This window comes from Mesoplodon densirostris (assembly GCF_025265405.1).
Source record: "Mesoplodon densirostris isolate mMesDen1 chromosome Y unlocalized genomic scaffold, mMesDen1 primary haplotype SUPER_Y_unloc_1, whole genome shotgun sequence".
Classification (NCBI taxonomy): domain Eukaryota; kingdom Metazoa; phylum Chordata; class Mammalia; order Artiodactyla; family Ziphiidae; genus Mesoplodon; species Mesoplodon densirostris.
This window is the reverse complement of record NW_026778236.1, coordinates 566,746-581,533: the sequence shown is the minus strand read 5'-3', so window position 1 is coordinate 581,533 and position 14,788 is coordinate 566,746. Positions and strand designations below refer to the sequence as shown.

Sequence of the window (14,788 nt, the reverse complement as noted above, 5' to 3'; positions counted from 1 at the left end):
GCAACACGTGTAAAAGTAAAGATCAATTATGAAACAAAACTGGAAAGTTCACAGATGTGTGAGATCAATCAACATGTAGTGAACTGTCCATGGGTCAATGAAGAAATCAAAAGAAATTTAAAGAAAAACAACCTCAAGAAAATGAGAATACAAGGTAACAGATTTATGGAATGCAGCAAAAGCAGTTGTGAAAGGTAGGTTCTTGGTGATAAAATGCCTAACTCAAGAAACAAACTAACTTCACACACGAAGAAAATAGAAAAAGAAGAACAAATGAAGCCCAAAGGTACTATTAGGAAAGAAATAACAAAGATCGGGATGGAAATAAATGTAACAAAGACTCAAGAGGCAATAGAAAAGATGAATGAAATTAAGAGGCTTTTTTTTTCTTTTAAAAGATAGACAAACTGGGGCCTCCCTGGTGGCGCAGTGGTTGAGAGTCCGCCTCCCGATGCAGGGGATACGGGTTCGTGCCCTGGTCTGGGAGGATCCCATATGCCGCAGAGCGGCTGGGCCCGTGAGCCATGGCTGCTGGGCCTGCGCATCCGGAGCCTGTGCTCCGCAACGGGAGAGGCCACAACAGTGAGAGGCCCGCATACCGCAAAATAAATAAATAAATAAATAAATAAAAGATAGACAAACTGATGAAAGTTTAGCTAACGTCAAGAAAAGGGCAGGGCTTAAACACATAAAATCAGAAATAAAAGAGGAGACGTTACAACTGACACCATGGGAATACAAAGGATTATAAGAGGCTGCTATAAACAATTGTATGCCAGCAAACTGAACAACACAAAAGAAATGGATGCACCCTAGAAACATTCAAGGCAGGACTGAATTATGAAGAAAGAGAAAACTGAACATACCAAAAACTAGTAAGGACGTTGAATCAGTAATCCAGCACTTCCCACCAAACAAAAGTTCAGGACCAGCAGGCTTCCCTGGTCAATTTTACCAAACAGTCAAAGAAGATTTAATAACTGTCTTTCTCAAACTTTCTGAAAAAGTTGAAGATGAGGGATGCTTCCTAACTAATGATGCTAGCATTACCCTGTTACCAAAACCTGACAAGGACACCACAAGAAAAAGAAAATTACACTCCTATATCTGTACACACCAAATACACACATCAAACTTCTGGAATGCTACACAGCAGTTCTAAGAGCAATGTTTTTAGTGATACCTACTACAAGACATAAGAAAATCTTCAAATATACAGCCTAACTTTGAACCTCAAGGAATTAGAAAAAGAAGAACAAATGAAGCCTAAAGTTAGCCCAAGGAAGAAAATAATAAAAATGAGAGCAGAAATAAATGAAATAGAGGCTAAAAAGACAGTAGAAATTATCAATGAAACCGAGAGCAGGTTCTTTGAAAAGATAAACAAAATTGAAAAAGCTTTAGCCAGGCTCACCAAGAAAAAAAGACAATTAAAATCAGAAATATCACAAATAATTAAACTAAGAAATGAATAAGGAGACATAACTAATACCACAGAAGTACAAACAATCATAAGAGACTACTATGAACAATTATATACCAACAAATTGGACAACCTATGAGAAATAAATTTCTAGAAACATATAACCTTCCAAGACCGAACCATGAAGAAACAAAATTTGAAGAGACAGTTTACTAGCAACAGGACTGAATCCATAATTTAAAACCTCCCCCAAAAGCCCAAGGAGCACATGATTTCACTAGTGAATTCTACCAAACATTCGAAGAAGACTTAATAACAACTTTTCCCCAACTCTACCAAAAAATAGAAGATGAAGGAACAAATTCAAACTCATTTTATGATGCCAGCATTACCCTGTTAACAAAACCTGACACGGACACCACAAGAAAAGAAAGTTACAGGCCAATATCCCTGATGAACATAGATGAAAAAATCACCAGCAAAATATTAGCAAAGTGAATTCAACAATAAATTAAAAGAGTCATACACTATAATCAAGTGGGAATTAGTCCAGAGATGCAATAATGTTTCAGTATTTGCAAATCAATTGTATACCACATTAACAAGATGAGGGACAAAAATGATATGATTATCTCAATAGATACAAAAAAAAAGCATTTGACAAAATTCAAACCATTTTTGACAAAAACTCTAAAAAAAAAAGTGGGTATACAGGGAGCATACCTGAACATAATAAAGGTCATTATGACAAACCCACAGCAAACATCATACTCAAACATGAAAAACTAAAAGCTTTTCCTCTAAGACCAAGAAAAAGCAAGGATGCCCACTCTCGCCACTTTTATGCAACATAGTATTGAAAGTCCTAGGCACAGCAATCTGACTAGGAAAAGAAATAAAAGAAATCCAAAATGGAAAGGAATAAGTACACCTATAACTATCTGCAGATGACATGATATGACATATAGGGAACACTAAAGACTCCACCAAAAAGTTGTTAGAACTAATAAATGAAGTTGCAGTAAATTTGCAGGATACAAAACCAATATAGAGAAATATTTTACATTTCTAAACACTAATAGTGATCTGTCAGAAAGACAAATGATGAAAGACAATCCCATTTACAATTGTATCAAAAAGAATAAAATACCAGGAATAAATTGAACGAAGGAGGTGAAAAACCATTACAATGATGAGAGAAACTGAAGAAAAAAACAAATAAATAGAAAGATATTCTGTGCTTGTGGATTGGCAGAATTAACACTGTTAAAATGTCAATAATACACAAAGCAATCTACAAAGTCAATACAATCCCTATCAAAATACCAATGGCATTTCCCACAGAAGGAATAAACAATCCTAAAATTGGCATCCACAAATGACCCAAATAGTCAAAGCAATCTTGAGAAAGAACTAACCTGGAAGAATCACACTTCCTGATTTCAAACTAAATGACAAAGCTATAGTCAAATCAGTATGATATCTGTATAAAAAGACACATAGAACAATGGAGCAGAACAGACAGCCTAGAAGTAAACCTACTCATATATGGTCAGTTAATCTACAACAAAAGAGCCAAGAATATAAAATGGGGAAACAACATTCTCTTCAATAAACAGTGATAAGAAAACTGGACAGCCACACACAAAAGAATGAAACAGGACCACTAGTTTACACCATATAAAAAATTAACCAAAATGGATTAAAGACTTGGCTATAAGATGTGAAACTACAAAACTCCAAGAGGAAGACATAGGTGGTATATCAAGACCCTGACACTGGTTTTGGTAACAATATTTTGGATTTCACATCAAAAGCACAGGAAACAAAAGCAAAAATAAGCAAATGTACTATATCAAACTAAAAACCTTCTGCACAGCAAAGGAAACCATTAACCAAATAAAAAGGCAACCTAATGAATGGGAAAAGATATCTGCAAATCGTATATCTCATAAGGGGTTAATATCCAAAATATATAAAAAATTCACACAACTCAGTTGAAAAAAACAATCAATTACAAAAATAGCAAAAGAATCAGAAATAGACATTTATCTAAAGAAGACATACAGATGACCAACACATGTAAAGGCACATGTAAAGATGCTCAACATCTCTAATTATTAGAGAAATGCAAATCAAAACCACAGTGAGATACCACCTCACACTTGTCAGAATGGCTATTATCAAAAAGAACAGAAATAACAAGAGTTAGTGAGGATGTGGAGAAAGCGGAACCCTCCTATACTGCTGGTGGGAATGTAAATTGGTGCAGCCACCATGAACAATAATATGGAGGTTCCTTAAAAATCAAAAATAGAGTTACCATATGATCAAGCAACACCATTTCTGGATATTTATCCAAAAAGAAAAAAGTGAAAACATTAATTTGAAAAGATACATGTATCCCAATATTCATAGCAGCATTAGTTACGACAGCCAAGATATGCAAGCAACGTAAGTGCCATTGTCAGGTGAATGAATAAAGAAGATGTGGTAAATACACACACGTGTTGGAATATTACTCAGCCAGAAAAGAAGAAAATATTGTCATCTGTGACAACATGGAGGAATCTTGAGAGGACTGTGCTAAAGTGAGATGTCAAAGACATAAAGTATGGTCTCACTTATATGTGGAATCTAAAACAAACAAATAAACTAACAAGGTCATAGATACAGAGAGCAGATTGGTGGTGGCCAGACGTGAAGGGCAGAGTGAAATGAGTAAAGGTGGTCAAAAACTTCCAGTTATCAAGTTAATTAAATCATGGGGAAGTAATGTACAGCAGTATAACTAGACTTAATCATTCTGTATTGTGTATTTGAAAGTTGCCATGAAAGTAAATCTTATAAGTTCTCATGACAAGAAAAAAAAATGTTGTAACCATGGGTGGTGATGAATGTAAATGTAAATTCCCTATAAAACAGAGGTGGAAACATTTATACAAGCCAGTCTATCAGTTATTGAGAGATGTAAAAACTATCTGGGATGTAAGCGGCCATATTTCTATTCTATTTTTCTATAAAAATAGTTATCTTAAATACATGCCAACCTTCTGTACACCTTTTTTCAACTAGGAAGGACAAGACATACAGGAAACTTGCCAGGGTTCAACCCTAGAAGTAGAGTCTCATGTCTGCACATTAAAGAATTCTAAGAACATTAAGAACTCCTTCTACAAAGACGAGTATTTTAAAAGATAACAGACTTTAAAATGTAGTGTCTAATTTACTATCTTTAAGTCATTTACTTTAAATAGCACTTTACTTTTTAAATGTTTATTTTTTATTAATTTCTACTGAAGTATAGTTGCTTTATAATGTTGTGTTAGTTTCAGGTGTACAGTAAAGTGATTCAGTTATACATATACATATATAAACAGATATTCCCCTTTCATACTCTCTTCCATTATAGGTTATTACAAGATATTGAGTATAGTTCCCAGTGCTACACTGTAGGTCCTTGATGGTTATCTATTTTATATATACTAGTATGTATATTTTAATCCCAAACTCCTAATTTATCCATCCTCCCTTTCCCCTTTACCATTTCTGACCCAGGACCAATATATTTCATACTCAGAAGACAAGTTCACCTCTCCTTCTTTTTTTTTTTTTTTTTTTTTTTTTTTTGCTGTACGCGGGCCTCTCACTGCTGTGGCCTCCCCCGTTGCGGAGCACAGGCTCCGGACACACAGGCTCCGCGGCCATGGCTCGCGGGCCCAGCCGCTCCGCGGCACGTGGGATCCTCCGGGATCGGGGCACGAACCCGTGTCCCCTGCATCGGCAGGCGGACTCTCAACCACTGCGCCACCAGGGAAGCCCCACCTCTCCTTCTTCACCCCATGGTTTCAGATCCCAAGACTCAGCTCCTGCACTGGTCCCAAAATAGACCGCATAAGCTGGACAAGTTTGGGGGACCCAGGTCTTGAATCCAAGCATAATGGTAACACCTGCTCTGGGGGTTCCCTGGATTTGTGCCCTGGCATCTCCACATGGCACGGGCAGAATCAGTCACTGGCGTGTGGGTGTCAGGTCCTAAGAAGCAAGTAGTATTCACAGGACTGAATCCATCCCATTAACAGAGAACCAAATGGAACTGCCAGGGCCTCCCACCCAGAACGTACACAAGAGAATACCATGGGAAAAATGGAAAGTGATATTAAGCTGAAACAATACAGAAGCACAAGAGCACAGATGAAACTTCCATTTCATAGTCCCTTTGCAGAGTCAGAAGCAATAAACTCTGGGTTTATTTTGAGAGAGGTGAGAGGGCACTCTACCACTCCAGGCAAATTAGCATGCACTCTGCCCATTCCTATGCACTGGACTCTCCAAACCACACCGCTTCCCTCCAGCGTTGACATTGGCCCCTAAGGACAGGACACAGACCTATCAATTAATGACGAATAACCAAGTAGAGATAACCCCTAGCAAATACAGAGGACAATCTTAACATTCGATGAAACAGTCGTTATGAGGGCATCTGTACTGACCAAATAATTCAGGTGACTATTAAACTCTACCTAGAGAATGCTCACAGAGATACAGCTTATGATCCTGGTAACACAGTGAATTTTAAGGAGCCAGTATGTTATCAAATGGGCGGTGGGCTCTCCAAAGCTCAGCAAATATCCCCAAACTTCTGACAGCTGTGCTACGTGGAAAGCAGACGGAGCCTTCCACACAATCCGTGATCACCAGCAATCTGTGATCACACACAGCAAACGCAAACCAGGAGACAGAGCACACAACGAAAGGCCGAGCAACACAGGACAAAGGACTCTGTGCTGGCTTCATGTGTCCCACGCTGGGAAAGAGCCCCAAGACCAGGTGAAGAGACGCACGTTCAGAAACAGACACGCGAGACAGCGGAGACTTCCTGCTGCCAAATGTGCAGGCTTTGCTGGCGAGAAGTCAAAGTCGGAGATAAAAGTAAGAGGTAGACTGCGGAAACGGAGATGCTGCTGATGTCAGGAACGGGGTTCCCCCCGTGGTCACGGAGCCGACCCCCACCGGGCTGGAGACCCGACACCTGTCCTGGGCGCTGTCCTGAAAACATAGGGGGCGGGGGCACCCGGCACCTGCAGCGGGAGTGGGCGGGGTCTAAGTCGTGGGTTCTCCGGTCTTCCCTACTCCATCCGATTCTCGACCACCTCCCACTTGTAATAGGGACCGGGAGCCTCCGAGCCCTGGGCACCCCCTGCGGACGGCAGGCAACGGCTCCCTCCACCTTCCGCCAGGCCATAGCTGCCTGAGTAATAAGGCTTCGGCTTTGCCAGTTGCTCCTCCGCTGGAAGCCGGCCCCGCCTGCCCAGCCAGCCCACCTTTCCGTGGCACCCTGCACGGATGTGGCCTGGGAGCGCTGGATCTCCTCCTCTAGGCGCCGCCGCTCCTCCTCCAGCCGGGCCACGTCTTCCGCCGGCCTCGTCTGCTGGACGATGAGCTGCAGCTCCTGAAGCAGGGCCTCCTTCTCTTTGATGAGCTGCAGCCGGTCCCTGTCGGCCTCGGCCATGCCCAGCCAGGACTCGCTCTCAAACTGGGAGGGCTGCCTCTGGATATTTGTGACTCTGCGAGACAGGGACACAGAAAAATCCATGAACTTCACTTTTAAAATTCTCTTCACAATACAGACGCTATAATCCTCAACTAAGTATTAGCAAATTGAATCCAACATAACACAAAAAGAATTACACCACAACCGTCAAGTGGGATTTATCCTAGGTGTGCTGGTTCAACATTCAAAAATCAATTAATATAATCCATCACAGCAACAGATTTTAAAAGATCATGTGACCATATCAAGAGATGCAGAACAAGCATCTGAAAAAATCTAGCATTCATTTAGTATATATAAAAAACAAAACAAAAAAACCCCACTAAAATAGAAATAGAAACTTCCTCAATTTGATAAAGAACATCTACAAAAAAAAATACAACTAATACCATTCTTAATGGTATGAAGCTAAAGCTTTCTCACTGAGATCAAGTTCAGAACAATGGTGTACTCCATCACCAATCCTTTTCAATGTCGTATGAAAGTCCTAACTAACGGAATAAAATAAAAGGAATACACTGTGCACAGATTGGAAAGAAAGACATAAAACAGTCCTTGTTCACAGTTCACATAATCGTCTATGAGGAAACCCCAAAGAAACTGATAACAAAAAAAATTTCCCCTGGAACTCTTAAGCAATTAGTGCAAGATTGCAGGATACAAGCTTATACAAAAATCAACTGCTTTCCTATATACCATCAATAAACAAGTGGATCTGAAATTTAAAACACAGTACCATTCACATGGCACCTCCAAAAATGAAATAGTTATAAGTCTAACCAAACTTGTACAAGATCTATACAAAGGAAATTACAAAACTATGATGAACTGATACAAAGAAGAACTAAATAAATGAAGAGACATTCCATGTTCATGGATAGGAAAGATTTGACACTGTCAAGATGTCACTTCTTCTCAGCTTGCTCTATAGATTCAAAACAATCCCAATCAAAATTCCAGCAACTTATATTAGTGGACATAAACAAATTGATTCTAAAGGGGCAACAGGTCCAGAACAGGCAACACAATACTGAAGAAAGAGAACAAAGCTGGAGAACTGACACTATGAGACGTCAAGACTTAATATAAAGCAGTACAGTAATCAAGATAGTGTGGTACTGGCAAAAGAACAGGATAGTAAAGACAGTCTTTTCCTCAAATGGTGCTGGAACAACTGGACATCTACATGCAAAAAAAAAAAAAAGCATCTAGACACAGACTTCACACCCTTCACAAAATTTAACTCAAGACCTAAATATAAAAGGCAAAACTGTAAAACTCTTAGAAGATTACATAGGAGAAAACTAAGACCTTGGTTTGGAAATGTCATTTTAGATACAATACCAAAGGCATGATCCATGAAAGAAATAATGGGTAAGTTCAACTTCATTAAAATTAAAACTTCTGCTCAGTGAAAGCCAATGTCAACACATGTGAGACAACAAATCACAGACTGGGAAGAAACATTTGCAAAAGACACATCTGATCAGAACTGTTATCCAAAATGTAGAAAGAATACTTAAAACTAAACAGTGAGAGAACAAACAATTCAACTAAATGGGCCAGACACCTTAACGGACACCTCACTGAAGAAGATAAACAGACAGCAAAGCATATGAAAAAAAAGATGCTCTAAATCATACGTCACCAGGGAAATGAAAATTAAAACAACAGTGACATTCTACTACACAGCTATTAGAATGGCCAAAATGAGGACACTGACAACATCAAATGCTGGTGAGGATGTGGAGCAACAGGCACTCCCATTCACTGCTGGAAGGAATGCAAAATGCTACAGCCACTTTGACAGTTTCTCATAAAACTAAACATACTCTTACCATGTGATCCAGCAGTCACACTCCTTGGTGTTTACCCAAAAGAGCTGAAATTTTATGTCCATACAAATCTGCACATGGATGTTTATAGCAGCTTTGTTTATAATACACAAACCTTGGAAGCAATTTGTTTCCATCTCATTTCTTATTAATTTTGTCCTGCATTTATTTATATCACCTATGTATCAAGAAACACTTCCCTTTATGTCTTTACATTTTATCAATGGAAATATATGTTTATTCCATCAATAAAATTGTGCATAGGATAAAAAAATAAACTTGGAAGCAACCAAGATGTCTTACTTTAGTAGACGAACAGAGAAATAAACTATGGTACATTTAAACAATGGGATATTATTCAGCACTAAAAAGGAATGAGCCATCAAGACATGAAATACAGGAAGGAAACTTACACAGTATTATAAGTGAAGGAAGTCAATCTGAAAAGGCTACATACTGCATAATTATATGTATATGACTTTCTGGAAAACTATGGAGTTAGTAAAATCTCAGTGGTTTTCATAGGTTAGTGCTGAGGAAGGAATGAGTAGGCAGAGCACTATGGATTTTTAGGGAAGTGAAAACACTGTACTGAATACCATAATATTGGATACATGTCATTATACATTTGTCCAAATGCACAGAATGTACAATACCATGAACAAACCCTAATGAATCACTTTAGGTGATTATGATGTGACAATGTACGTTCATGAAGTGTAACAAATGTACCTACCCTCTGGTACATCTCTGGAGATGTTTATAGTGAGGGAGGTTATATGTGTAGATAGGTAAGAAGTACATGGGAACTCTATATTGTCCACTGAGTTTTGCTGTAAACCTGAAAATGCTCTAAAAAATAAAATATATGTAAAATATAAATATAAAATATATGTAAGAAGGTAAAATGCCATGTTCTTTCATGAATAATCTACCTAAATACTTACCTAAACATTTTAAACGTTATTCACTGTAACCTTAAAGGTTACATCTCTAGAAAATAAGAAATTGCTCACTGTGTTTGGTAAATGCTACAGCAAAACATGTAACAATTACTTGCTAAGCATAGCAATGACCTATTTTCTGAGTTTAGTACAGCCTGGCAAATTCCAGCCTACACTGTGCATTTTCAGAACAAACATGCAAAATGCCCAGAGGAATATTCACAAGAGGCGACATTCCTTCAAAAAATATGAGCAAGCTAAAGAGAAGAAGTATATGATTAATAATGTGACCACTGTAGATAATCAATATGGATAATGAATTTTGAAATATTACATGTGGAAATTTTAAAGTCCAACACTACTACATCATAATAAGCAAGAAAAAAATTCAATATAAAACCACTTAGCAAACCGAAGACCTATGTCAGTTAATGCTTGTCCTTAGCAGAGAGTCATGTGATCTGCTTTTGTTGATATTTTTACATTTTCTAAGAAGCCAAGAAAAGTGAAAGTCCAGACATACATAAATTATACACATAGATGAGAGCCAATTATTTAGCCAGAAAGTATCCTCCTTACACTAGCTGGTATCCTGCTGTTTTGTCTTCAAGATAGTATTTCATTTTTAATGAAAGAAATTTATTTTTGATATGCTTTATAGCTTTAAGAAGGACATATTTTAAACAACTGTGTTTTAAGATGTTACCAAAGGATGAAAAGAGGTAAAGTCTCTAAGCAGGTGAGAGTAATGCTAAAGTAGTGGGACAATATTGAAAACAAGGGGCCCTAAGCATTTGAGGAGAAATATGATGTATTGATTGTCTCAGATTTGCCCATGTTCTAAAATTAAGACTAGGAAAGATAAACAAACAGGCAAAAACTATAGTCAAATATTGAATTTCAGAAGCCAGACTATTTATTATTATTTAGGTCAATATAAATAATTGCATTTAAATTCTTTCAAACAAAATGAAATGGAATATCTACTGCTATTACCTGTTACTCTAGTTCTTAAAATGTCTTTGAAAATAATTATGTGTGGCTTTTTCCATTAATGGCTCAACATTAACCTATTGAGCCAAAAAAATAAATGGAAAAAAAATAGTTTAACTTAGCTTGGTCTGAGGGACTGATACTCAGTCTAAGAGGGAGGAAAAAGGGAGTTCTCAACTAGCAGGAAGGTTTTAAAAAGCTGGAAAATCTCCATTCTTACTGAATCAGATCTTTACAAGTGTTAGCAATATTTTGAATTTGACATTTTAAATGCACTTGACAGTTTGTTACATGTATTCGGAAGCTAAACGAAAAATGAGAATCCATTATTTTGTATTACATTAGACACTGCATTTTGGTAAAATTTTAGGTAGACACATACTGAACTGTGTTCTATTTCTCTCCAGGGAAAAAGAAGTAAGCAGAAGGTAAGATTTTTAAAATGAGTTTCTTACCTCTTTCTGTCCTCCTCACATTGCCGATTAAGTCTGACTTGGTCTACAAGGTTTGCTTTATCATCAAAGGCAAACTTTGGGGAATAAAAGAAAAACAATAAAAATTCATATTAAAACATTTTCAAAATTGTAAATTCATTTAAATTTCAGCAACAGTTAAAAATACTCTTTTAATTCTTCTTTAAATTTCAATTTTTCAAAGCACTGGAAGGAAATGTACCAAATAAAATTCTGTTGCAACCTCTGACCAGAGGGGTTTGGGAATCTGGGTTTAATACTATCCAAACAGTTGAACTCTTTTTTCCTCAGTGGAAATATATTCATTTGTTATTATATCAAACAAAATTGAAGTTTTTTAAAGAAAGAAATAATTTATTAAGGGTTGATACAAAGGTTTAAAATGTTATCCCATTTTGTACACTGTTCTCAAATATCCAGTTTCTCAATGAATATGGAATGATCATGTCCTAGTAAGAAACAATAAAATCTGAAGAAGACAGACTAGTATGTGTTTGGGGTATAGGATAACTCTCTCCAATATGGTATGGTATATAAAAGAACAAAATGTTAAAAGAAGGAAATCAAAGAATAAAAATGACTGGGATTGGGCAATATTACTTTAAGAGCTAGAATATAAAATGTGGTGTTCTGGATCCAATCAGTAGCTGTATTTAAATATTTTTCCTACCAATTACACTGAAGTGATCAACATGCTAGACAAAACAAAAAGACTTATACGAAACACAATTGTGGCTTATTTTTTTTCATTCCTGGAAATGTCATAAAAATGTATTTTCAATAAATCCTTCAGGGGCTTCCCTGGTGGCACACGGGTTAAGAACCCTCCTGCCAATGCAGGGGACACGGGTTCAATTCCTGGTCCAGGAAGATCCTACATGCCATGGAGCAACTAAGCCTGTGTGCCGCAACTAAGGAGCCTGCGCTCTAGAGCCTATGAGCCACAACTACTGAGCCCGTATGCTGCAACTAATGAAGCCCGCTCACCTAGAGCCTGTGCTCTGCAACAAGAGAAGCCACCGCCTTGAGAAGCCCACTCACCACAACGAAGAGTAGCCCCCGCTCGCTGCAACTAGAGAAAGCCTGCACACAGCAACAAAGACCCAACGCAGCCAACGATAAATAAAATAAATTTTAAAAAATCCTTCAAGGTGTAGACTTGAATTTACTAGATCGTATATAATGACCACTAAGTCTTTTTCCTTTTAATAACTTCATGTCAACAAATATTTAAGAACATTCTACTTGAATGATTAGTAATTAATTTGTTGATACACATTTTAATAAATTTCTATTGTGAATTTCTCTACACGTATACTGCCTTGGAAATATACTGAATGACAAGATGAAGAAGTGGCTTATGGTGCACTGAAATTCTCCAATGAAATGAGTCACAATCATATATTTAAACAGTTCTATCAGCTCCCCCTTTCCACAAACTCTGTTCAGTATACATATTTAGATATGAAGTTTGACATCTTTAGAAACTTTCCAGAGTGGAAATGCTCTACTTGTCTTTTCATCACCCTCTTTATCACTGAGCTGATTCTTCAGTGAGATTAATACGCCTCACTCCTTAAATCTCTTCTAAAAGTAATTTACAAACTTGTGGGCTTCACTCTTCTTTGAGACAAATAAAAATGTTTTAGTCAAAAACAAGGCAATCTACAATTTAAAAATACCAAAATGGTTCCTGTCTCAGTTCTATATAGTCCTATATCATGTACCGCAAATTCCAAATTCCAATGTTATGCTGATATTGCTTATAAGTCTCTGGTTACAAATCCCTAGTCTTGAAAAACATGTCATATACCTAACACCTGCCCTCAAAAATGACTCATAATATTAACTAAAATAGACACACTTCTAAGTTGGCCCGCAACAATCTTTACCTTCTGTTATTCAGCCCATGTGTAATCACCTCTACTAGAAAGTAGGTTGGACCAGTGACTTGATTCCATCCAAAAGAATAGAGCAAAGGTAAAGAAAAGTCATTTCTGTGATTAGGTTACAATGGATTGTTACTCCCATGATGTTAGGTGACTTTCTCCATTGCCTTCTCAGGTTGCACATTTGTGTGAAACAAACTGTCATGCTGAAGAGTATAGTTGATTTACAATGTTGTGTTAGTTTCAGGTGTACAGCAAAGTGAATCAGTTTTACATATACATGTATCCACGCTTTTTAAAATTCTTTTCCCATGTAGGTCATTACAGACTGTTGAGTAGAGTTCCCTGTGCTACAGAGTAGGTCCTTATTAGTTATCAACTTTATACATCATAGTGTCTATATGTCAATCTCAATCTCCCAGTTTATCCCTCCTCCCCTTTCCCCCTGTCTAACCACAGTTTGTTTTCTACATCTGTGACTCTATCTCTGTTTTGTATATAGGTTCATTTGTATTTTTTTTTGATTCCACATATAAGCAATATCATATGATATTTGTCTTTCTCTGTCCAACTTACTTCACTTAGTATGATAATCTCTAGTTCCATCCATATTGCTGCAAATGGCATTATTTCATTATTTTTATGGCTGAGTAGTATTCCATTGTATATATGTACCACACCTTTATCCATTCCATGGTCAATGGACACTTAGCTTGCTTCCATGTCCTGGTTATTGTAAATAGTGCTGCAGTGAACACTGGGGTGCATGTATCTTTTCGAATCATGGTTTTCTCCGGATATATGCCCAGGAGTGGGATAGCAGGATCATATGTAGCTCTATTTTTAGCTTTTTAAGAAAGCTTCATACTGTTCTCCATAGTGGCTGCACCAATTTACATTTCCACCAACAGTGGAATTTATTGCTTGTGGACTTTTTGATAATGGCCATTCTGACTGCTGTGGGGTGATACCACATTGTAACTTTGATTTGTATTTCTCCGATAATTAGTGACGTTGAGCATCTTTTCATGTGACTTTTGTCCATGAGTATGTCTTATTTGGAGAAATGTCTACTTAGATCTTCCACCCATTTTTTTGATTGCCTTGTTTGTTTGTTTTTTGATATTCAGCTGCATGAGCTGTTTGTATATTTTGGAGATTTATCCGTGGTTGGTCGCTTTGCAAATATTTTTTCTCATCTATCTTTCCCTAGTCTTTTCATTTTGTTTATGGTTTCCTTTGCTGGGCAGAAGCATTTCAGTTTAATGAGGTCCCATTTGTTTATTTTTGTTTTTATTTTCATTACTCTAGGAGGTAGGTCAAAAAAAGATCTTGCTGTGATTTATGTCAAAGACTGTTCTTCCAATGTTTTCCTCTAAGAGTTTTATAGTGTCTGGTCTTACTAATCCATTTTGAGCTTATTTTTGTGTATGATGTTAGAGAATGTTCTAATTTCATTCTTCTACATGTAGCTGTCCAGTTTTCCTAGCACCCCTTATTAAAGAGACTGTCTTTTCTCCCTTGTATATTCTTGCTTGTTTGGTCACCTAATCTGAGGCTTTCTAATTGACCTGACATCTTGACTGCAGTTTTAAAACCCTACATAGCAAGAGCTAACTTAGATATCATATGTACTTATGATATTGGGCATAGCTTTTTGATATTTTTCTCTATAGT

General features: G+C 37.2%; 1 protein-coding gene across 1 annotated transcript in view; it reads right to left on the bottom strand.

Annotated features, from left to right (window-relative positions):
- Positions 1-14,788, bottom strand: part of LOC132482957 (protein WWC3-like) — a 106,334-nt gene that overhangs the window by 42,487 nt on the left and 49,059 nt on the right. Inside the window, 2 exon segments of the mRNA XM_060088234.1 lie at positions 6,748-6,990; positions 11,205-11,278. Of these exon segments, the coding sequence (XP_059944217.1) occupies positions 6,748-6,990; positions 11,205-11,278 (317 nt within the window).